Genomic DNA, 26,723 nt, shown 5'->3' with positions numbered 1-26,723 from the left:
TACAGATATATATCTTTTTTTGAACGTTAATTTCTCAAAATCCACTGGAGCACATATATTGAGACCTAGCAAAGGCACATCGGGCTACCAGTCCCTACAATTTTGCCAAGTTTCGTGCAAATCCATTCAGCCGTTCGGGCTAAAAGTGAGGCCAACCGCCCTATGGAAAACTCAATGTTAAAAACACGTTTTGGGACCCCCCTTTTTTCTCGGCCCCCCCTTGACGAACCCCCCCCAAATTTTCAAGGGCTGCTCAGAAACAAAATGTGCCATTTTCCTGAAAATTTCAGCCAATTCCGTCCACAAACGCCAAAGTTATTAGACATAGAATTTTCAAAAATCCCATAGAGAAAAAATCCTAACTATATATACCTACTGGCGACCGCCAGTAGGTAATATATATATATATATATATATATATATTCACTGAAAAAACCATAGGTTTCACACCAGTTATAGTTAGGTGGAAATTTTACTCACATAAAACCATTGAAATTCCCACGTTATAGTTAGTTGGACACACTATAACTTGCGCGTGCAATGCACTGCTGATGACGTCACATATTACATCACTCATGACATGGTCAGTGACATCACTCATGACATCACTGATGATATCTCAAATGACATCACTGATGACAACATCCTTGTGACAAAGTGGCAGACCTCCTATCAGCATAAAATAACCTTTGACACACACATTCAAAAATAGAAACTAACATTTTCTTAAAAAAGGAGAAACCAATACCAATTACAACAACTTATTAGGTATTTCCAACATCTACATACACATCCACTCATTCACCAACAGTTCTATATAGTCACTCATGCATGTACTTACTCATCATATGTACTCATACACCTATACATCCTGTTACACACTAATACTCATCCATATAGTTACTCACACACAAATTCACACATGCAAATAAACTATCAAAAAAACATTTACTTGATTATACTGCTATATACACACCATTACACATACTTCTACAGAAACGGAAACATTTTTTCTCTCTTAAACAATCAATTATAAAAACACATACTCACTAACCCACCCATACACACAAGCATCCACCCATACAGTCTTGCACACATGCTGTCTTCAAAATACATACAAATAGTGAGTCACTCATTCATGCATCTGTGCTCTAAGTAATATCCCCCACCGAACCATACAGACACTGATACTGATACTCAAAAAAACAACTAATAACCCATATACACACTCATGTAGCTACTCACCAACCCATGCAGCCACTTATACACAAAGTGAGACACAGATACAGATATTTAAATATTTAAACATTACTCGCTAATATATGTATTCACTAAGATACATTTAATAAGTCAGTTAACCAATCAATTTTACACAAAAAAACATCCATTTAGACATTTATTTACCCATTTATTCTTCCAACAACCTTTAGATATACATATATAAAAAATATTTATTTTTCAGAAAGATACACATTCACTGGATGATGTCATCAGTGATGTAATTTGAGATGTCATGAGTGATGTCACTGACCATGTCATGAGTGATGTAATATGTGACGTCATCAGCAGTGCATTGCACGCGCAAGTTATAGTGAGTCCAACTAACTATAACGTGGGAATTTCAATGGTTTTATGTGAGTAAAACTTCCATCTAACTATAACTGGTGTGAAACCTATGGTTTTTTCAGTGAATTTAATAGATTTTTTAAATGCTAATTCCTAACTATAACTGGTGTGAAACCTATGGTTTTTTCAGTGAATATATATATATATATTCACTGAAAAAACCATAGGTTATAGACCATATATAGGGGCCGATTAGGATGGAGGATTTTCCGCCTCCTCCGGGCCGGCGGAAGCCACCTCCGGCCCGGAGGAGGCGGAAAATCCTCTGCGGAGGCTCCAAAGACCCACCGCCAAATTAGGATGGCTGGTGGGTCTGGAATTCCGTCCGCCGCTTTTCCGCCGCGGTCGGCTTCCGACCGCGGCGGAAAAGCTATAACATGGCAGGCGGTGTCTATGAGACACCGTCCGCCATATTATGATGGTTGTGTAAAACTGCTTTTCCACGGCGGCTTTTCCGCCATGGAAAAGCATACGGACATTCACTTTGGGGGCCCGTTGCGGGCCCCCTGGGTGAATGGGGGGTGGGGGGTGCACATGGGGGGTACCTATGGTACCCCCCTGCATTTGCGTGCACAAAGCAGCAGGCACCGTGCGGTGCCTGCCGCTTTGTGCATGTAAATGTAACACATGCTTTTTTAACATTGCGCCGGGTGCAGCTTGTAGCTGCACCCGCCGCAATGTTAAATATAGAGGATGTGACCGCCACCCTGGCGGTCACATCCTTATCAGCACGGAGGGAACGCCGCAGCCCTTGCGGACGTTCCCTCCTCCTCAAGGGTGGCGGACGGACGCAAGTCCGTCCGCCATCCTAATCGGCCCCATAGTTTGGAATTAGCATTTAAAAAACCTTATTTTACTCACACAAAACCATTGAAATTCCATATATAGTTAGTTGCACTAACTATATATCGCGCACCCGCAATCCACTGCTGATCATGTCACATATTACATCATTCATGACATGGTCAGTGACATCACTGATGACATCACTGATGACATCTCAAATGACATCACTGATGACATCTCAAATGACATCACTGATGACATCATCTAGTGTCTGTGTGTTTTTGTAAAGTTTAAATATGTTTTACATATTGAAGAATGAGTGGATGTATAAGTGTCTGGATGAAGGATTTAGTAGGTGCGTGACTGACTGTATGAGTGAGTGATTAAATGTGTCTCACTGAATGCATGGGTTAGTGACTAAACTGTCTTAATTTGTGCATCATTATGTCTGTTCTGTAAACTGCTGCATGTGTTGATCATTAGCTATACGAGAGGCTATATGTGTTATTAATTGGTTGCCCAAGTATTTCTATGGGAGATTGAGTTTGTGTAGGGGTGGCTGGAAGGTGTGTGACTCTATGCATAGATGTGTGAGCAGTTTATTCACTAGGTGTATGAGTTCAAGAGTGCATGTGGAAACAGCTACATGGGCAGTTGACTGTGTGCATGAGTGTATTGATGAGTGAATGGATATCTCAATGCTACATGTCATAGTAAGTACATATGTAAAACACAGTACATGTGAGAGTTGGCATATATAAATAACTGTGCATGAGAGCCACTGAATGAGTGAGTAGTTGTATCGATCATTGTGAACTTGTATCAGGGATTGTATAAGAGAGTAAATATGTGTTAGTATATGTTTCAATAAGTAAGGTGTGTTTAACTGTATAGTTGAAGAAATGGAGGTGAGATTGTTTCTTTGCATGACTGACTGGGTGTGTGAGTAACTCCATGGATGAGTGGCAGTGTGTGAGTGTCTGTATACACTGAGTGTATCTAAGGTTATATTAGAGTCTGAAGAGGTTTATCGTATTAGCACAAGAATGATGTCAAATGAGATGTCATCAGTGATGTCATCAGTGATGTCATTTGAGATGTCATCAGTGATGTCATCAGTGATGTCACTGACCATGTCATGAATGATGTAATATGTGACATGATCAGCAGTGGATTGCGGGTGCGCGATATATAGTTAGTGCAACTAACTATATATGGAATTTCAATGGTTTTGTGTGAGTAAAATAAGGTTTTTTAAATGCTAATTCCAAACTATATATGGTGTATAACCTATGGTTTTTTCAGTGAATTTTCAAGGTTTTGTAAATGCTAATTCCTAACTATATATGGTCTATAACCTATGGTTTTTTCAGTGAATTTCAATGGTTTTTTAATAGCAAATATCATAAGCTGTCGAATGTCAAGTACGTGGTAAGTGAAAACATTTTCGTGTTTATGCACACTGATCTGCTTTGAATGGTGCCCCCCCCCCTCATTTCTATTAGGAGTACTCTCTCTTTGCAGATAGTGAAAGGTAGTTAACGCAGGCCTTTGCCCCCATTGTAATCCGTCGTGCCTGCTTCTCTCTCCATTTGATTGATTGTTATCCAAGTATTTACTGTTTTAGAATTAGTTCTCTTTGGTTCATTCTCTATTTACAAACAAACACAGAGTCGCAATACTCTGTTTAGTCTTTGCAGATAACGAAAAATCGTGTAAAAAAAAAGAAAAGGAATCGAGCAAAATCAGTAGGCCACTAATGGGATCTCTTTTTGACCTCGCTAAAATAGAAACATTAGGAACAACCCCTCATGACAAATACAAAACTAGTGAGATGAACTGAACTCCACACAATGATGGCTGCAAAACAGCTCGGCTCCGCCACCCACCCCGCCCAAAATAACGATAAAGAACGGCTGCCATGATTGGTTGCGGAATGACCACGACGGAGCTACGAAATGGTGCTGCTCTCATGCTAACCCCAGCTTCAGTCTGAAACATCCAGAAACACTGTAGACTACCAATTCGATCAGTTCCGGTAGCGCCCCAATGTAACCCGGTAGAGAAGAACTAGCCCTCCCCTCTTTGACTGATGGTTCTTGTTGCCTATCCCTTCTGTTGTCATTTAACAGAACTATTTAGCCTGCTGAAAGGGGTTGTGTTCCGACCGCTGGTTGGTGGAGACATTTTAACTATATTCTGTACCTGCGTTGTCGCGTAATGCGTCATATGACGCGCCGCGTTAGCGCATCCGGAAGTCATCCGGGGCGCGCAGCGCGTAACGTAAGCATAACAAGTCATGTGACTTGTTAATAAAACTTTTCATTGGTTCATTTTACTTTTCTTATTGTAATGATGAAAGGCTTGGTCATATGACCTAAAAATTACGCTTTTCATTACTTCCGAACATTATTTTTTCTTAAATATATGTTATAATGTTCCAGGCTAATGTACTTTCCCGGAAATTTTACAACTGGCCTGCAAGTAAAATATATTCTTTTTTCGAGAAAAAGAGCGTTTCTTCGTCCCATGACGGAGCCGTTGAGCAAAAGAGGGTCGACCTGCTGTCTTAGTCGCCGATACGCCTGAATATGAGATTCTTATCGATCACTTTATGTTGCAGGAATAGAAAACACAACAGCCCTTGACCATTTATCTTTACTGCGTTCCTTCGTATTATACCTTTTACCCTTCATGTAATTGGTCTGCTTTATTTCACTTGCCTTTTAATGATTCTAAAACAGTCACTATTATTAAAAACTTTATCAATGTATATACTACTACCATGTTTACTTTTAAAAACCTTTATTGTGAAAATTTCATTATACAAATACGAGCCTATAACCACGTGGGCCTGCCACAGAGCAAACTGTAATCGTATATGATGAATAGACATTTACACTGTAGAGGAACGTAACGGGCGGGCCATTAGGTTGCAAGAACTAAGGTGTCTAACAGTTACGGAATCGGTGGACGTACATTTTATAATTAAAATACGACAGGGCCAGTTACAATAAAATTATCTAGATATACATTTGCGGGCAAGTACCATGGGTGACGTTAATTCGAACTTTCAACAGTACAGTAATCAATAACACATCAGAACTTAATATCAATAGGGATGTCGAAATATTCAATCAATTCTTGTCCCCGCCCGCCATGTGCTTCAAAACTGCATACGTATCTCGTGATTTCAAGGTTCTGCAACCAGTACACAACAAGGAGTTACGAGTCCCATTTATTCCGGCGCCATTTTGGGCGAGGACGGGCAGGTCCAGGATATAGTCAAAATGTCTCTACCAACCATCGACTATGATGATGTTCATATGCTGTATTTATTAGAGTAACACTCATCTGTCCACATGAAATTAATTTGCCACAATCTAAACATGTCATTTTAATCTTTCCAAAGTTCTTCTAAATATTTGGGACCGTTTCCCTTGCCTCTGAAGCTCTCAGTGCCACTTCTTTGATGAATGTACTAGCAGGTCAGGGGTTCTCCTCCAAATCTCTCTTTTATGCAGCACTATAATTAATTGGTGCCACCTCTCCATATGACGATGCATGGTATAGTTACCACAACTATATTTTTTTTCGGTTCCTCTGGAGAGTTCATCGTGGCAGATGAAGCGTGTAACGTACCGGGCATTTACCTTTTTTTGCATGTACAGGAAAGGAAAAAAAAATCGAGCGTCCGAGTTCTAAGGTGTCCCAGGGCCATTTTAGTGGACCAGGCCCAAATCCAAAGAACAGGCCGCCATTTTGAGAGTCCTCTTGCAGCCGCCTGTCGCTGTAGCATCAAGAGCAGCCGAAACTCAGCTGAATGGCAACTGAAACGGTAAAGGGGCGCCCCACTACAGCAGACGAGCCTCCACCTAGGAAGGCCCATTCACGCCGGCTCCCCCCCCCTTCGGGCACCCCACGCCGTTATTCGGAGCAGTATTGTAGGATGGCCACACCAGTGCGGCAACTTGCTAGACATCACCTCGGTGGTAACCGAATCTCAACGCCTTGTGGTGTCTCCTATTCAGAAAACATTGTTATGCTGCCTTCGACCTATTCGCCGCAAGTGCGCACACAACTCAACTGCATAGCTTGCTAGACACCACCTCGGTGCCATCCGGATCTTGGAATGTCAGCACCTTTTGGTGTCTTCTCTTCAGAAAATATTGTTGCGCTGCCTTTGGCCCCATTCGCACATCGGTCCGCTACTGACGCCATCTCACAGGCTAATGGGGCGCCCCACGCCGAGTTTCAGCATTGTAGAATAACCACACCAGTACAGCAACTTGCTAGACATCACCTCGGTGCCATCCGGATCTCGGCGCCCCACTGCAGATGAAGTGCCTCTCAACTATGAAACCACCACGGTGACATCCGGATCTTGGCGCGTTGTGCTGCCTTCGGCCTATTCGCACATCGGTCCGCTACTGACGCCATCTCACAGGCTAATGGGGCGACCCACGCCGAGTTTCAGCATTGTAGGATGACCACACCAGTACAGCAACTTGCTAGACATCACCTCGGTGCAATCCGGATCTCGGCGCCCCACTGCAGATGAAGTGTCTCTCAACTATGAAACCACCACGGTGACATCCGGATCTTGGCGCGTTGTGCTGCCTTCGGCCTATTCGCACATCGGTCCGCTACTGACGCCATCTCACAGGCTAATGGGGCGACCCACGCCGAGTTTCAGCATTGTAGGATGACCACACCAGTACAGCAACTTGCTAGACATCACCTCAGTGCCATCCGAATCTTGGCATCTCAACGCCTAGTGGTATCTTCCATACAAAAAATATTGTTACGCTGCCTTTGGCCCCATTCGCACATCAGTCCGCAACTTAGACATCACCTCGGTGCCATCCGGATCTTGGCATCTCAGCGCCTTGTGGTGTCAGTCAGAAAATATTGTTGCGCTGCCTTTGGCCCCATTCGCACATCGGTCCGCTACTGACGCCATCTCACAGGCCAACGGGGCGCCCCACGCCGACTTTCAACATTGTAGGATGGCCACAGAAGTGCGACAACTTACTAGACACCACCTCGGTGCCATCCGGATCTTGGTGCGTTGTGCTGCCTTCGGCCTATTCGCACATCGGTCCGCTACTGACGCAAACTCACAGGCCAACGGGGCGCCCCACGCCGACTTTCAGCATTGTAGGATGGCCACACCAGTGCTGCAACTTGCTGGACACCACCTCGGTGCCATCCGGATCTTGGCGCGTTGTATTGCCTTCGGCCTATTCGCACATCGGTCCGCTACTGACGCCGCCTCACGTGCCAACGTATTTTCTCCGCATTTTATACCCTATGCCGCATAACAGGTCATGTGACTTGTTTATAAAACTTTTCATTGGTTCATTTTACTTTTGGTTTCCTAATGATGGAAGGCTTGATCATATGACCTAAAAACAACACTTTTCATTGGATGAAAACTTTTTTTTTCCCCCAAACGATGAAAGCCCCACCTTGTTTCTGGATGTTTCAGACTAAACTGGCGTCAGCATGAGAGCACCACCATCTCGTAGCTCCGTCGTGGTCATTCCGCGAGCAATCATGGCAGCCGCTCCCCACCAGAAGCCTGCAGGAGTCGGGGCCCCCAAAACTTTTGATGAATTCTCAAGGCGGAGGGGACGCTTTCGAGAATGGGGTCCAAGACCTAGCAGACAAGCGTCCGATTTCCAAGGTGTCCCAGGGCCATTTCAGTGGACCACGCCCAAAAAGGAAAGAGCCTGCCGCCATTTTGAGAGTCCTGTGGCAGCCGCCTATCGCTGCACCGCAAGAGTGGGCGCAACTCAGCTGAATGGCGGATTTTGACACAGTGGACCAAAAGCGGACGGAAAGGCAACTGAAACGGTAAAGGGGCGCCCCACTAAAACAGATGAGACTCCACCTGGAGAGGCCCGTTCACGCCGCCTCCCCCGGGGCGCCCCACGCCGTTATTCGGAGCAGCATTGTAGGATACCAAAACCAGTGCGGCAACTTACTGGACATCACCTTGGTGCCATCGTTCTGCTGCCTTGGAACTATTCGCACAACAGTTTGCTACTGATGACCCACCCCCCGCGACGCCCCATGCCGTTATTTGCTGGGTGGCAACTTACTAGACATCACTTTCGTGTCATCTAGATTTCGGCGCGTTCTGCTGCCTTGGAACTATTCGCACAACAGTTTGCTACTGATGACCCACCCCCCGCGACGCCCCACGCCGGAAATCTGGACGTTGTGCTGCGTTGGGACTATTCGCACAGCCGACCGCTACTTCGTTGTTTTTCCCTAAAAATGTTTATATGTTATTACTATTTTTGTTTTCTTGTATATATTTATAAATTATTAAAGTTTTATAATCTTACTACTTTGTCGGAGTGCTATATATTTTTAATGTGACACATAATTGTAAAAACTTTGATGTACAAAGAGTCATCCCTGGAATCTTCCGCTTCACGCTCGGTCCCCTCCCCAATCACAATACAGGATGGTTTTCAGATAATAGCAACGCTTCTGCTGTGACGGATCTCATCGAGTGTGGGCCTTGATCTACTATAACTCCTTTGAAGAGGGGTGATTCTTTACAGCTGTGGCCATAAACTACATCTGCAGGGCTAGCTGATAGCCTAGGACCGGCCTGGACAATCGGACACAGAGGAAAAGGAGTGTCAGAGGGTGCGGTAGTGAATAGGGCGAAAGGGAGGTGTCGGGCGGGCACAGGGTGTGATTCTCAGGGAAGAGCAGCGCAGATGGGGGGAGGTTTATTACCCATGCATAAGACAGAGAGCGGGGGTGACCACTGCCTGGGTGAGATGCTTGCGAGGGTGGGGAGCCATGCTAAGGATCGACAGCGTGCACAGAGTGGGTCTGGTCAAGGCATCTAAAATGGCTGCCGTGCACGACAAAAGTGTGGCATTTGAAAAAAGACAAGATGGCGCACACAATGTTTTTCAACAATTCCTGATTTCCTTCGAATCGAACGTTAACAGACGTTGGGGCATATTACCAAAGTTAAGCGATATTTATCCCTAACGATGCATTGCAAAGATTTTTTTACCGTCAGAAATTATCGCAGATAAACCTTGCTATTATCAAGGTTTATCGCAAATACGATAAAAAACGACCGCAATGCATTAATATCGCTGAAAACTCAGCGATATTCATGCATTACCGAGCTAATGCTCTTAGCCATGTTATCCACCTCCCATTGGATAACATGGCTAAGAACTGCTCAGGGCAGCTGTTACTTTTTGGAGATATTCGCGCTTATCTCGAATATTTCCAAAAGTTGATAATAGGAGATAGCGATGTTAGCGACTGTTTCCAGTCGCTAACATCTTGGCATGCCCACTTTGCATGTCATTAGTGATAAATATCACTCACATGCAAAGTGGGACCCAAGATGGTCGCTATCTCCTACTAGCCGTCGCTAACTGGTGTTAGCAACAGCTAGGTAATACAGATATAATTTTATCTCCGCGAAGCGGAGCGCTGTTACAGATATATATCTTGTTTTTGAACGTTAATTTCTCAAAATGCACTGAAGCACATATATTGAGACATAGCAAAGGCACATCGGGCTACCAGTCCCTAGGAGATAGCGATGTTAGCGACTGTTTCCAGTCGCTAACATCTTGGCATGCCCACTTTGCATGTCATTAGTGATAAATATCACTCACATGCAAAGTGGGACCCAAGATGGTCGCTATCTCCTACTAGCCGTCGCTAACTGGTGTTAGCAACAGCTAGGTAATACAGATATAATTTTATCTCCGCGAAGCGGAGCGCTGTTACAGATATATATCTTGTTTTTGAACGTTAATTTCTCAAAATGCACTGAAGCACATATATTGAGACATAGCAAAGGCACATCGGGCTACCAGTCCCTAGGAGATAGCGATGTTAGCGACTGTTTCCAGTCGCTAACATCTTGGCATGCCCACTTTGCATGTCATTAGTGATAAATATCACTCACATGCAAAGTGGGACCCAAGATGGTCGCTATCTCCTACTAGCCGTCGCTAACTGGTGTTAGCAACAGCTAGGTAATACAGATATAATTTTATCTCCGCGAAGCGGAGCGCTGTTACAGATATATATCTTGTTTTTGAACGTTAATTTCTCAAAATGCACTGAAGCACATATATTGAGACATAGCAAAGGCACATCGGGCTACCAGTCCCTAATATTTTACCAAGTTTCGTGCAAATCCATTCAGCCATTCGATTATTATTATTATTTTTTTTTTTTGCCCCGCGGGGCCCTTTTAAAACCTCCACATCAAACCTAGGGGGTCAGCGAGGATCTACTATGCCCCCTTATGGTCATTTGCCCCTTCGCTTTGGCCTCCTCTTGTCTCTCGATCCTACCGAGAGACAAGATGGCGGCCGCTACGTACTGTTTGGAATGTTTACAGACACCGGAGAGCCAATCAGCTTCGCTTCGCAAAGCTCCGTAACGCGAAAAGTACGCGAAGCGGTGCGCTGTTACAGATATATATCTTTTTTTGAACGTTAATTTCTCAAAATCCACTGAAGCACATATATTGAGACCTAGCAAAGGCACATCGGGCTACCAGTCCCTACAATTTTGCCAAGTTTCGTGCAAATCCATTCAGCCGTTCGATTATTATTATTATTTTATTTTTTTGCCCCGCGGGGCCCTTTTAAAACCTCCACATCAAACCTAGGGGGTCAGCGAGGATCTACTATTCCCCCTTATGGTCATTTGCCCCTTCGCTTTGGCCTCCTCTTGTCTCTCGATCCTACCGAGAGACAAGATGGCGGCCGCTACGGACTGTTTGGAATGTTGACAGACGCCAGAGAACCAATCAGCTTCGCTTCACAAAGCTCCGTTGCGCGAAAAGTACGCGTCCTGGGCCGCTGCCCGGTCCGCTGTTACAGATATATATCTTTTTTTAAACGTTAATTTCTCAAAATCCACTGGAGCACATATATTGAGACCTACAAAAGGCACATCGGGCTACCAGTCCCTACAATTTTGCCAAGTTTCGTGCAAATCCATTCAGCCGTTCGGGCTAAAAGTGAGGCCAACCGCCCTATGGAAAACTCAATGTTAAAAACACGTTTTGGGACCCCCCTTTTTTCTCGGCCCCCACTGGACGAACCCCCCCCAAATTTTCAAGGGCTGCTCAGAAACAAAATGTGCCATTTTCCTGAAAATTTCAGCCAATTCCGTCCACAAACGCCAAAGTTATTAGACATAGAATTTTCAAAAAACCCATAGAGAAAAAATCCTAACTATATATACCTACTGGCGACCGCCAGTAGGTAATATATATATATATATATATATATATATATATATATATATATATATATATATATATATATATATAAAATTTCTATGGCAAAATGAAACCCCTCATTTTGTTCCTTTTCAAATTAAATGTATTAAGTGTTACCACTTTATTCCAATCAAGATGACTTCAGGTGTGCCATACTTTTGTCATAAGTAAGACTGTTAGCGTTCTAGTTGTTCTTTAGAACACTCTGGGACATTCTGTCATTGGGCTATAGTTGGGCTACATCTGGCTGATATTTGGGCTACATTTGGGCTCTCTTGTCTCTGGTGGCCATCTTGGGAGACTGCATATCAGAATTTTTTTAATGAAATATAAGAGGATTTGAGAAGTCACTCAAAATGTGCCCTAATTTTTCTTTCTTCAGCACTAATCATAATTTCTATGGCAAAATGAACCCCCTCATTGTGTTCCTTTGCAAATTAAATGTTTTAAGTGTTAACACTTTATTCCAATCAAGATGACTTCAGGTGTGCCATACTTTTGTCATAAGTCTGTTAGCGCTCTAGTTGTTCTTTAGAACACTCTGGGACATTCTGTCATTGGGCTATAGTTGGGCTACATCTGGCTGATATTTGGGCTACATTTGTTTTTTTGTCTCTGGTGGCCATCTTTGGGCTACATTGGGCTACATTGGGCTACATTTGGGCTCTAACATATATATATAGCCCAATGTAGCCCAATATATATTTTTTCAAAGTTAATTTTCGTAAAAACCACTGGAGCATATATCTTGAGACATAGCAAAGGCACATCGGGGTACCAGTCCCTACAATTTTGCCAAGTTTGGTGGAAATCCATTCAGCGGTTCGGGCTAAAAGTGAGTCCAACCGCCCTATGGAAATTAACATGGGGAAAACACGTTTTGGGACCCCCCTTTTATCTCGGCCCCCGCTTGACGGATCCCCCCCGAAGGAGCGGAGCGCAGCGAGGCAAAGTTAAGGAAAATTACAGGCAGATCCTCATTCGGCGCCAAAGTTATTCCCAATAGAATGTTGCGGATTTCCTATGGAAAACGATCCTAACTATAACTACCTACTGGCGACCGCCAGTAGGTAATATATATACATATATATATATCTTCAGAACAACATGGCAGTGTCCCCCACCAGAGTATCCACAGCACAGAGGGATTCCACAGCATGGCAAGTCACGTTTTAAAATATATTTATTTTTTATTTTTTCTCCTCTAACACCAAGTGCAAAAAACCAAAGGGACGGTCGATGCGTTTCTGCGGATGCCTATATATATATATATATATATATATATGTGTGTGTGTTACCTACTGGCGGTCACCAGCAGGTAGCAATAGTTAGGCCCATGTTTCCATAGGAAAAGCATTTTTTGACTTGCCTATATCTTTGGCGCCGTTTAACGAATGTTCATGAAATTGCCCCAAAAAAGTGCACCATTGGGGTGATTATTCATGCAAGGGCTGAGAAAAAGGGGGGGTCCAAAAAGTGTGAGTCTCATGTTAATTGCCATAGGGATTTTGATCACAACTACAGCCCGAACTGCTAGATGGAATTATACCAAATTTGGCTGAAAGGTAGCTCTTGGTCCATAAACAGTGCTTTTTGTAATTTCGTGTAAATCCACTCAGTAGTTTGGGGGATATTAAAAGAAATTCAAATTTGTATGTATAGGGATGTGGATCCTCCAAGGATCTGACAGTCTCCGTGCTGAAAAGTGTTTGGCTGACAACACTTCAACCAGGAAGTGTTGGCAGCCATCTGGAGACTCAACTTCAGCCGAGTCCCACAAAAAAGTAAAAAAAAGAGAACAGGGCAGGGTAGGAATGCCCTGACCGCCTAGGCCTCTTGGGGGTACCCCTCCTGGGACAAAAAAGCATTTGGTAAAGACAATTAGGTGAGAGTCATGCTGGATCCGTGGCTCCTGCCGCGAAATGTAAAAAAAATAATAATATTTTTTTCAAAGCATGGGCTCCTAGGCTTCGCTACTTCTTACTCCCTGGATAGTCCAGATACCGGGGGAATGAAGTATTAATAAAAGAAGGGGGTGCATGAAAGAGGCAAAATAAATTTCAGGAACGGGCAGAAAGAGGCAAGATAAAATAAAGCTGAGAAACGAGCAAAAAGAGGCTGAATAAAGGTAAGCAACGAGCAGAGAGAGGCAAAATAAAGGTCAGACGTGAGCAGAAAAAAGGCATAAAACTTGCAGTTGAGGGAAAAACAGTGAGCACTCAGACACTCACACCCACTCACAGACCCACTCAGAGACTCACACACCCACTCACAGACTTACTGAGACCTGCATGCCCTCACTCACACACTCCCTGTCAAAGTTTAGTGGTAACATTTAGGAAATAAAAATAAAAAAAACATAGAAATTAATTTAATAAACCAAAGGTGACAGGGACATTATAGTTAGGAAAAAAGAATTTTTAAAAACTTAGAAATTCACTGAAAAAACCAAAGGTTAAAGGGACATTATTGTCCGACTCAGATTTCACTCGTACAAAACCATAGAAATTTAGAAGGTATAATTTCCTGAGCTAACTATAACTTATGGCTCTGCAATGCACTAATGACCTCAAATATTACATCACTCATGATTTGGTCAGTGACATCTCTGATGACATCTCAAATGATATCACTGATAACACCATCTACCCAACCATTCATACACCATCACACTCCTATTCAATCTCACATACACCCACTCCCACAGACCCACTCCCAAACCCATTGACAGAACCATACAAGTACTCACACACCCCCTCACTGATTCATATAACCACTCACACAACTACTAACTCACCCATACAGCCACTCATGTACCCACTCACTCACTAGTACAGCCATTCACATCCAGTCAGACATATAGACATTAACACACCCACCCATACAGCCATTCACACACTGAGTCAGGCGGCTATACAGCTCCTTACACACCTACTCTCTTACCCATACAGTCAGTTATACAGTCACTCACCCATGAAGTTACTCAGATATCCACTCTTTCTCATACAGATACTAACACATGTACTCACTCACCTATACAGTCACTGACACAAGCATACACTTACCCATGGAGCCACTCTCACATTCACTCACTCGCCCTTACAGTCACTCACACACCCACACACTCACCCATACACCCCTGACACAACCTCACAGTCACTCATCCCCTCACAAGCCACTCACTCACCCATATAACCACTCCCACACCCATAGAGCCACCAGACACCTACTCACACATGGAAACACACAATCGCACAGCCACTCACATGATATATGTGATTAATAGTTTGACTTATTAGTAGTAGACAAAATATAGCAATTTAACTTTTGTAGTATCTTAAAATATCTGTTTAATACTCAGAAACATTTAGAAAACACTCACTGGATGATGTCATCAGCGATGTCATCAGTGATATATATCATGTCGCCATGATGTCATGAGTGATGTCTGTGACCATGTCATGAGTGCTGGATTTCTATGGTTTTGTATAAGTGAAATCTTAGCCTAACTAACTGTAACATCCCTGTACCCCTTGTTTTTTCCAGTGCATAGTTTGTACGGTTTTTTCTACTAGCAGAAAAATGCTGCAGGATAACAATAGAGCAACAGTATTGGAATAAAGTCTCATCTTTCACCGTTGAAAAGTGAACAGTTTTCTCCATTCAATATTCTATGAACTGGAAGACGTCTGTGAAAGCAGCCTATTCTGTATTTTACCCACATGCAAAAACTCCTTATCACAGAAGTAGTAAATGTGGATTGAACTAAGTGCCCTTATTTATATTTTTCTCACAGTTGCAACATTTTTTGCTATGTCTATTGTAGTTCAACATACTTAGGAATAGAGGGCATAGCATACGTTAGTTGAAAGCTAATGCCATCAGTAATATTGGCCCTAATGAATATTTTGTTCACTCCATACATTATTTATTACAAATGTACAAACTTCTTTTCTTCTTTTTGTTATAAAAGGGTATAGATTTTAAACTGAAAGTCGAATCTAAAAAATTGTTGTAATCATAGAGGAAGCAGAGTAGGCTTAGGCACAGTGTTATTTTACACAACTTGGATCCTTTAGTGCTACTAGGAATGTTTCATCACTTTTTCTGTCTAATCCTTTTCTCTCTCAAAAAAACCGTTTCAGACACTTGAACTATCCAACACCTCAAAAGGTCGGGTAACCTGGAAGTTGGATCTTGATCAAGCAGGCAAAGCTGTTGATGCTGGGGTATTCAGATTCACCCGAAAGTTTGGTTATCTTGACCCAGGTCAAACAATCATCCTTACTGTGAGCTTCTGCCCAGGTACAAAGAGTATATCTTTTCACATTCACTGAGTTTTGCAAATGTATTCCATATCTTTATCTATATGTGGTACTAAATTACAACATCTTCCTCACTAACATGGCAGGTGGCAAGCACATTTTCTTATGCTGTAAAATAAAGCAAGATAGACCACTGTACTGCCCTTCAAACATCTTTCTGAATTCAATTTAAAATGTGCCTCAGTGACGAAGCAGACCATCTGCTCATGAAGCTATCAATAAAAAATATTGACAGATGGTCAGAGAACATGCAAAGGATTGTTTGAGAAACCTTAATTAATAAAAAATATTTACAGTTAGAAAAAGGCAATATTTTTGTCTAGCCACCGTCCATAACTAACAGCATACATCAATAACTAGATAACTCCCTGAAAGGTGCCCAAGTCAGCAGCCAGTATCAAGCTGGTATTTTCCCTGCTGCATCTCCAGTGATCAGGAAAAAACGATGTCAGTGCTAGTAATGTTACATAGAGGTACCATTGTGTGACCTTGTGGGAATACTGACTTCTTGTTAGAATGGCTGAATATTTTTTGTTTTAGTTTGTTGAAGAATGTTTGTATTGTAACTCATTCTGGTCTACACAGCAATTGAGCAAGGTAGACCATTATTCAAAAAGTTAAATAATGTGATTGAACATCCATATGGCATAGAAGGTATTGTGTTTCGGGGTATTTGGTTTTGCCACAAAATGAAAGTTTTATATCCATGATCAATAGCCAACATTAACCTAAATGGGATTTTGTGAGAAACACTAACAAATGCAAGAGTAAAAACACAGATGCCACTGTTTCCGTTATTGTTCAATCAAGCATTCGAACCTTAACAGGTACAATACTTTCTAGTATAAAAATAGGCTGTGAGTCAACAATGTGTCTCCATTTTGAAGATGATTTGGTATATTCTGTACCAAAAACCAAATTCTTGACCTAAGAAATACATTTAATAAATTCTCAGACTACACAATAAATTGGTCTGAGTAACTCCTAATACCAATCTCTGAACTAGTTAGGAAAACTAACAATATCTCTCTCCGAGATCTAGAAGAAGCTAAATGGTTTATTTGATTTAGGATCCTCATCACACATAATGTAAAATGCCTTATTAGCACTGCTCTACAAAAGTCTATAAAATAAACAAAAAGTCTTTCACTGCTGTCATGGTCTGCAACTTTGGTGTGCAGACTCTACCTAAAATATTATGCCTATCAGTACTTTGCCATTCCCTGTTAACATTATATATACATGCATCTAGAAAATGTAACCATGGAATGTATTTGGTCTCCTAGAAATAAAGTTCAAAAATATATCCTAGGTAAGTTGAAAATCCCAATTCTAAAAAGACACATCAGGTTCTCTTAGCTGAAGATATGGCACCACCCTTTCATTCTATCTCAAGTGCAACAGTTGTTACTAAATTGATTATAAGTCTTTCTAAGTTAAGTTGTCCCAGAGAGAAGGTGTCATAGACAAATGTCTTCAATGGTGCTTACTGCAAAAAGGCTGAAGACCCTGAATAATAAAATGGGCTCTATACTTTTCACTAGATCCATTTCATGTGTTGTGGTTCACATATTGACTTCAAGTACTTTCGGAGGCACCATATGCTTAATGAAATTGCTCATTTGTATTGTGAGTCTGATGAAAAATTATTTTGTTATGGTTATACTTCAGTTTTTCTTTAGACTGAGTCCAACTTGTTCAATCCAGTTTAATCATGTTTATTGTAATTTAGCTTTTTGCAATGTCTGCTTCTACCAGATCTGATAAGTTTGCATTAGTATCAATATATTAGATCACACTAGTGCTAATGTATGAGATTGTGTAGAAAAAGACAGTTCATAAACTAAAGTTGGCCCTGTCATTTCTTGGCACGTTATGACTGAAAAATATCACCTTAATTTATGTTATTGAATCATTTTGTGAGCATATATTATGCATATTTCATTGTTCCTTGACAGGGTAAAATAAGTTAATTTATCTGCTTAGAGAAAGATGTATTATTTCCTCGTAGCTACTGTTGATTTAACTTTGGGTGTAGACTTTGAACATTTTCCTTTTGAATTTCAGCCAATATAGTCTAAGTCTAAAGGCTGTTTGTTTGGATAGTTACCTGAATATAGTCTTCCCTCAATAAAAAAAAATTGATGGTTGATTTCCCATGCCGTGAAGGACAGTATAGTGTTCCAGGCCTTAATTCAGAACCTGTGTCCTGTCTGACGAAAATCTGTTTCTTTTTCAATATCATGCTATGAGCAGGTGGTGAGTGCTGTTTATCATCCAGTTCTTGAGGGCACCAGGAAAGATTAGTTAATGAATGAACTCTCATAACAGAATTTCAACTTAGGGATATCAGATGATTCCTTTCCCGTTCCTGGATACTTCATAAAGATTATTTAAGCCCCATAACCAATCTAGGCCACTGCAAAAGACTGCCTTGTTTTCTAAAGTCAATCTTTTACAAAGCTGTTTGTCTTACATGGTCTTCCTAGCCAATTCTCAGCCCCTAACAAATTGTGGGTACTGTTGATGGATCCACAATTTGGTCTGTTGTGTAATCAGTGTAGATGAATGTGTTAACAGATTTAAAATTCATTTGCTATGACCACTAGCGTTAAAAGGCTGAAAACCTAAGACGAATATGTCAGAGGAAAACCAGCCTTGCCTATTTCAGAATAATTGATGTTAGGTAATTATCCAGGAGTTGTGACAGGAGTACTTTGTATAATTGGAGCTGGCTTTACTCCTTCATTCTTAGCAGAATAGGCAATTTACAGGCAGGGTAACATATATATTATATATATATACATCTTACATGAAATCCTTTCTACTTGCAATGTTTTCAGAGAGATGGCAAATAAAAATGTACTGGACCATCGTGACACTGTTCTTAACCACAAACTTGTGGGAAAGAGAGGGGAACGTTTCAATAAACACGTTGACAGCCTTCTTCATTTCATGCAGCAGCTAGGAAATGCCTTCAAAATGAATGAGCCGGGGGCGTGGCCAAGATGGCGGCGGAGTAAGACGTCTTGCTCGGTCCCTCCGTCGCCGCTTTTCTTATAGCATTGTTTTGTGCCCTGCAGAGCACCCTGTACGAGGTCCGCTGCCGCTGCGGGGCACTCGGACACTGCCTAGAAGCTCTCCGCGAGTCAAGCGGGTGGTTGGAGGCTCCGAGACCGGCTTGCTGGGCGCGGCCTTCCATCGGCGCGCGACCAGGGGCGTCACGTCTTGTGTGGCCGGAGCTCGCTTCCGGCGAGCAGCTGCTGGAGTCCCCGGCGCAGAGGGCCGGAATTACGAAGGCCCGCGCAAGGAGCTGACGGACATCGCGGCGCCGCCCTGCAGCTGGCGGGCCGCTGCCGGGGGTCCTGAGAGTGCACCCGCGAGGGGTGCGACTAGCGGCGCTGCCCAGACAGACACCGGGGGAGATCGGGTGACCCCGTGGAGCCGGGTAAGCGGATCACCGCGTTGGGAGCGGGACATGCTCGGGGGCTCCACACTGCGAGTCCGCAGCCCCGTGAACCTGGGGGGTCGGGGCTCGGCCCCGAAGAGGAGACCTGCCTGTCCCCGAGACCCGTGCAGAGAGGGCGACCGGCGCCTAAAGGGCTGGCGAGGTGACGCTGGTGAGCGGCCATGCGGTGAACGTGGCCCGCGACCGCAGTGCGCCATACGCTTGGTGGAAGCTGGGTGGTCCCCCAGACAGCGTGCTACCCCGGCCCTGACTACGACAGAGGGCCCTGGGCCCACACTTGAGCCCCTCCTGCCCGGGCCTGCGGCGAGACGCCCCGGCCTAGCTGCGGAGCCAAAGAGCTGGCGGGCCTGAAGACACGACGCAGAAACGCTGCCGGGGGGCCCCTACCGAGTTTGGCCCTGCGACTGTGGTGTTTGGACAGAGGGGTCCGCCACGCGAAGCAGCCTCTGGGTACAGTGACTCGCTTGCGACCCTGGTGTGCCGTAAGGGAGGAAGAGACAGCGCACCGCCTATTACCGAGGGGCACCGACCGTGGCCTGGGGGCCCCGGCGGCGAGGAAGCATCATGGCGTCGACCAGGCCTAAAAAAGATAAACCCCCAAAGGAGGGGGCCCCGAAGGGCTCGCCGCTGCGGCCTGCGCCAGTGGCCGACAAACACCACAGTCCTGATGACAATGACGCCCCCGCCACCAAGGCCTTTCTGTGGGAGCTCTTCACGGCCATAAAGGAAGATATCCAGGAGTTGCGGACTCAGCTGGCCTCAGATCTCAGGGAGGTGCGGAGGGACGTTGACGCCATTGGAGAAAGAGTCGCAACGCTAGAGGAGCATGACCTAGGGACGGCCGAGGACATTCATCAGCTTCAGCAGGATGTCCTACGCCTCACTGAGCAGAACCTGGACCTGCAGGCACATGCGGAGGATCTAGAGAATAGATCTCGGCGCAACAACGTCAGGATCAGAGCTGTCCCGTGGAAAGGAGAGGGGACAGACTTGCGGGAATATGTCGATGGGCTCTTCCGCCACGGCCTGCAGGAGGAAGACCTCCGCGAGATTCAGATGGACAGAGTCCATAGGGTCGGCCTCCCACGGGGATCCAATGCACCTCCCCCTGATATCTTGTTATGTGTTCACGATTTTCAGTTGAAGGAACGGATTCTGAAGAAAGCACGCGAGCACACTCCTCTTCTATTCCGGGACCATCGCCCAGTGCTATACCAAGACCTTGCGGCCTCCACCCTTGCAAAGCGGAGAGTCTTTCGGCTGATCACCACCTTCCTACGCGAACAAGGGATCCCCTACTCCTGGGGGCATCCTTTCCGACTGGTCTTCAAGTGGAAGGGCAAGTTGATCCAAGTGCGATCCCTGGAGGCAGCTCGTGAACTGTTGGGACTGGAGGGTGCGGAGGCCCAGCCGGAGGCCTCATCCTCCCCATTGAGAAGGCGCCGACGTTCCGCGGAGTGGCAAACAGTGGGCAGACCAGCGAAACCCTCAGGTCCGGACTTATCCATTAGTCTCCAGGAGAGAGGGGCGGCAGTGGCCCCGGTGGCGAAGGTGACGGAGGCTCCAGAAGGGTCCTGATCCCTATCTTTCAACACTTGATCTCTGCAGGATGCTGGCTGGCGTCGGAGGGACCCGAAAGATGGACCTTGATGGGTAATGTAGTGCCACGCTCCCCGAAAATACTGTCCTGTATCAGGATCTGGGTGGCTGGTGGGGTTAAGTCCATGCCCCCAGCCCTTTGGACTTATGTGACGGACTATCGTTCCCTCCTCTTGTCTTCCGAGCAGGAGGGTGCTGTCAAATTGTTGGGGGTTTTGTTTCTGGGGTGGTTTCTGGGGGGGGGGGAGTGGTGGGCTGTTGGGTTGGGGGACTGTGGGAGGGGGGGGGACTTCGCATCAGCCGTTACTTGCCTCCATTTTGGAAATGTATGATCTGCTGTCCAGTTGTGGTGTGCCCAGCTTTAGTGAAGCTATCTGTGTTTTGCTTTTACGATGGGGACGGACCTGAAAATTGTTAGTTTGAATGTACGGGGCCTTAACAGCCCAGTTAAGCGTGCGGCGATTTTGTCACTACTAGAAGGGGCGGAAAGTGATATCTGTTTGTTGCAGGAAACGCATCTCCTCTCTAAATATACCAGGAGAATGAGCGATAGGCGTTTCCCGATCCAAATGTGGTCCTCTTGCACAGCAAAGAAGCAGGGCGTAGCGATACTGATTAGCGCGAAGGCTCACTGCAAGATCTTATCCCAGGTGGTGGATATCAAGGGCCGATTTCCGCCTGTCCGGATCCATTGGGGCGACACACGCCTTACAGTGGGCTCCCTCTATGCCCCCAATGTGCAGCAAGAACCCTTCCTGACCTCAGCTCTTGCGGATGCTCTGATGTCTCCGGACCCGTAGGTGCTAGTTGGGGGTGATTTGAATATGGTTATGGACTCGTCCAGGGGCCATATCCAAAGGGGGTCTGTTGTGGCTACAGGAAGGGGGGCTCCATGATGTTTGGCGTACCTTGCACCCGTTAGAGCGCGATTACACCTATTACTCTGCGGCCCACAAGACCTACGCGTGCCTGGACCACTTCCTTGCTTCCACTTCCCTGATGCCTCAGCTCTCTTTGGCGGAGATCGCCCCGCGCTCTTTATCCGATCATGCTCTTATCTCAGTGCGGGTGGCAGGGGGCAGCGGCTCGCGATCATCCGGGGGCTGGCGGCTGCGCGACTCTCTCCTCAATTCGGCCTCAGTGGTGGAGCGCCTGCGAGACACGATCACGCATTACTTCGCTACTAATGATGTAGATGGCATGCCATTGAGCTCGGTATGGGAAGCGCTTAAACTGGTGGTGAGGGGCGACTGTATAGCGGTATCGGCGTCGCTGGCTAAACTGCGCAAGGAGAAACGGGAAGAGCTTGAGCGTGACGTGCAGGGGTTGGAGGCGATCCACAAGCGTACCGGGGCGCAGCGTGTCTGGAGAGAGCTAGAAACGAAAAGGCGCATGCTTAAACATCTGGACCTTGACCGGGCCGAGTACGCACTCCTGCGCTTACGCCACAAGTTCTATCTTAGCGGGGATAAAGGAGGCAGGATGCTGGCGCACCGCTTGAGGGCCCGCACGCAGCAAGCGGCCATCCCGGCTATTAGGGACGCGCATGCTGTAGAACAGACTGCCGACGACCGCATAGCGGCGATCTGTCAGCGTTTTTATCACACGCTGTATACGTGTGAGCCTCCCGAACCCGGCCGGGTCCAGGCCTACCTGGCGACTTGTGGAATCACGCCCCTCTCCCAGAGCTCGGCAGCGTCTCTTGACGCGGAGATACGCGTTGAAGAGGTTATCTCTGCTATTTCGCGCTTGAAGACGGCCAAGTCGCCGGGGCCGGATGGCTTCTCGGCCACCTTTTACAAGAAGTTTTGTGGGGTACTGGCACCCTTCTTAACGCGCCTCTTCAACTCCTTCCGGGAGACGGGAAAGGTGACTCCCTCCATGGCCGAGGCGGTCATCACGGTCATCCCCAAGGCGGGTAAGGATGCCAAAGAATGCGGCTCGTACCGCCCCATATCCCTCCTCAACATCGACATGAAACTGTTTTCCGGTATCCTGGCCGCGCGCCTCAGCCCGTTCATGGACGGAATCATTGAACCCGATCAGGTGGGATTCGTCCCTACGCGACAGGGGGGTGAGAACACCAAGCGGCTCCTACACCTGATGGACTCGGTGCACCGTTCCCGTACGCAGGCCTTCTTCCTCTCTATAGACGCTGAGAAGGCATTTGACCGAGTCGACTGGTCATACCTGTTCGCAGTCCTGAAAACCTTTGGGCTGGGAGACACCTATGTCAACTGGGTGCGTTGCCTCTATGACTCCCCTAGAGCGGCGGTGCGGACCAATGGATGCCGTTCGGAGCATTTTTCCATCACGCGCGGGACGCGACAGGGTTGCCCCCTGTCGCCCTTGCTCTTCGCGCTCTACATGGAGCCCTTTGCGCAACACTCCGGGACAATGCGGCAATACATGGGATCCGCTTTGGTGCTGATGATCACAAAGTGAGCCTTTACGCTGATGACGTGATCCTGTCGCTCACTCAACCTCACTCCTCTTTGCGGCACCTCTCCCGCGAGCTCCAGGAGTTCGGGCGGTGGCTGGCTTCAAGGTCAACTTCCTCAAATCCCAAATCCTCAACCTCTCAGTGCCGGCGGAGGATGTTTGGGACCTTCAGAGGGACCTTGACTTCCAGTGGATTCACACAGAAATCCCCTACCTGGGAATGCGTTTAGCACCTACGAATCCGCAGACCGTCTCCCTCAACTACGGGCTCCTGCTTGGACAGACTACCAAATCTGTGTCGGACTGGTCCCGGTTGCGGCTCGCCTGGTTCGGCCGCCTGGCAGCGATAAAGATGACAATCCTCCCGCGCATCCTCTATCTCTTTCAGATGTTACCCTTGCGCCCCCCGCCGGGGGCACTGAAGAAATTGCAGAGATTGCTCACCGCATTTTTGTGGGATCATAAGCGCCCTCGTGTAACGTTCTCCCGGGCTATTGCCCCCCGAGACGAGGGTGGCCTGGGCTTCCCTTGCGTAGAGGCATACTATCAGGCTTCTTGCCTGCGCTTTATCCTCGAGTGGAACCAGCGCGGGTGGGCTCATAAGGGGATTGGAGTGGCTTCGTGAAGGCGGAGACACGGTGGGGGGCAGAAGCGGAGGCACGGGCAAGGCTGATGCGGAGTGGGGAGGGGGGGAGGTGGGTTTAGGGGGCAGGGTGTTGGAGGGGGTGGGTAGGCTTCTGTTTTCTTGTTAGTGTTTGTTTTTTCTTTTCTATAAAATGCAGTACCAGCATGAGAATTGGTTGCGCCTCTGGCCGTCAGTTCCTACTCGCCGGGTCGCCCTCCGGGATGTAGACCCTATGGCTGTGTTTCAATGTTGTCTGACTATGCTCTGCCGGCCGGTGGATGTAGGCAGCCCAGCTGTGTTCAATGATATGTCGCTGCTTAATAAAAAACGTTTGATTCTAAAATGAATGAGCCTGTGTGACAACACAACTTTGTGACCAAACAATATGTGGATAACGATATAATGAAAATTCTAATACATGTCCTGGAATGTTGATCATAACTTTAACCAGAACTGAAACAGGAGAGATTTGTATTGAAAGAGAAAAAGCTGTTTGACATAATCACTAGCTAAACTTCCACTCTTTAATTGCCATAGTAAGAGTTTTGTCCAACCAGCCACTACAAAACAGGTTACAAAAAAACAACTTTTTCAAGCACATAGAGAGATGAATGTAGCAAATGAAAGGAGTGAATTTATCAAGGACATTCTGTCGCAAGATCTTCATCCAACAAATGTGTTAGTTGATAGAGATGGTGCAACCAAACCAGTAAAGCACAACCTCGTACAAGAGCTAAAAAGAAAAATTACACCTGAAGAATTTCAATTCGAAAAGGTGTTTTCATTGAAAACTGCTATTATTGTGGACCATATGTCAGAATTCCGAATGGTTAGGATTTCATCCATTCAAAATTTTGCAGAGGTGGTTCAGACTATTCTACAGATCCCAAAGTCAGTGTGCACCATGTAAGAACTGCACATTGCCTTTGACAGTTATCTTGAACTATCTGTCAAAGAATGTGAGAGAATCAGCCGAATGTCTACAAGTGGAACAATTGACCTTGCCTGCATCAAAAATTCAACACCTATACCTGACCAACTTGATAATTTCTGATCTTCAACATCGAACATGATGAACTCGGAGATGTTAACTCACCAAAACATTGCTGATGCTTCAGTGACCACTGAATTTCCATTTATTGCAAGTGGAAGGATTGTCAATGAGGAGCTGGTGCCTGCAGAGATATATTGAAACGATACGGGCCATATTGTTCAAGGAACTTAACAGCAAATAGGAGGAAGCTAACCTTTGTGTTGTGCCATATGTTGAGTGAGCTGTTAAAAAGAAATGAAATGAAAAGCAATTTTTAACGCGCAACTAAGCCCAGGGGGGCGTCAAGGCGCCTAACCAAACAATACCAGCTACCAGAGTATACTCCTAATTACGGGTAAGCCCTGACAAAACACCAGGTCTTGAGCGCTTTTTTAAAAGAGGGCAGAGAAGGTTGAATCTTAATCTCATGAGGCAGCAGGTTCCATAATTTGGGAGCAACAATGGAAAATGCTCTGTTTCCCCAACGTACCCTTTTGGCACGTGGGACCACCAACAGATTCATCTCTGAAGATCTCAGAGATCTACAAGGTTGGTAGCGGGTCAGCAAGGCACCCAGGGGATCAGAGAGACCCTCAGCCAAAGCTCGGTAGGCAAGGCAAAGGATCTTAAACGAGATCCTAAGATGAATAGGGAGCCAGTGAAGGCTCTTTCTGGCCATCGTTGCAGATGAGGTTTTGGGAAGTGCTAGAACAAAACGAGCAGCCGCATTTTTAACCACCTGTAATCGCTGGATGAGCCCCTTGTTGGAGTCTGCATAAAGCGCATTGCAGTAGTCCAACCTTGAACTCACCAGTGCCACTGCCACCTGCTTATGTGCTGAGGGGGAAAGATAGTGAACAATCCTTCTAAGAATCTTTAACACCCCCCAGCAGGTAGCAACTGTACGGTTGACCTGCAAGGTCATGGACAAGGAGGTATCAAAGATTACTCCCAGATTTCTTGCCGACTGGGAAGGAGATGGACAGGTTCCCAGTGAGTCCGGCCACCACTCATCTGACCAAATATCCTGGTCCTTACCAAAGACCAGGATCTCAGTTTTGTCGCCATTCAACTTCAGGGAATTCTGAAGCATCCAGTCAGAGACTGTCTGCATACAGATCCTGAAGTTGGTGGCAGATGTTGAAACTGAGTGGGTCAGTGACACCATAATTTGAGTGTCATCGGCGTATGACACCAATTCCATCCCCTGAGATTTTACTAGCCTTGCAAGAGGGGCGACATAAATGTTAAATAGGGTCGGGCTAAGAGCCGACCCTTGAGGCACCCCACATTGCAAGGACATAGCAGGGGAAAGGAATTCACCAAGCTTGACTCTTTGCTCCCTACGTTGTAAAAAGGAGCATAGAAGGTTAAGAGCCATGCCGGAGATCCCTGCCTCCCTCAGCCGAGATGTAAGAGTAGAGGGAGACAGGGTGTCAAACGCCGCTGTGAGGTCCAGTAGCATCAACACAGTAGTTTGGCCGGCATCCACCCTCATACGTATGTTATTTGCCACCATA

At 45.7% G+C, this 26,723-nt stretch overlaps 1 protein-coding gene across 1 annotated transcript in view; it reads left to right on the top strand.

Annotated features, from left to right (window-relative positions):
• The window catches only part of CFAP47 (cilia and flagella associated protein 47), a 2,858,849-nt gene that overhangs the window by 402,758 nt on the left and 2,429,368 nt on the right, over window positions 1-26,723 (top strand). The window contains exon 24 of the mRNA XM_078657910.1: window positions 15,856-16,015. Coding sequence (XP_078514036.1) covers window positions 15,856-16,015 — 160 coding nt within the window. The remainder of the gene's footprint in view (window positions 1-15,855; window positions 16,016-26,723) is intronic.

Source organism: Lissotriton helveticus, chromosome 8, assembly GCF_964261635.1.
Source record: "Lissotriton helveticus chromosome 8, aLisHel1.1, whole genome shotgun sequence".
In the NCBI taxonomy this organism is placed as follows: domain Eukaryota; kingdom Metazoa; phylum Chordata; class Amphibia; order Caudata; family Salamandridae; genus Lissotriton; species Lissotriton helveticus.
This window is presented reverse-complemented; position numbering and strand designations above follow the sequence as displayed.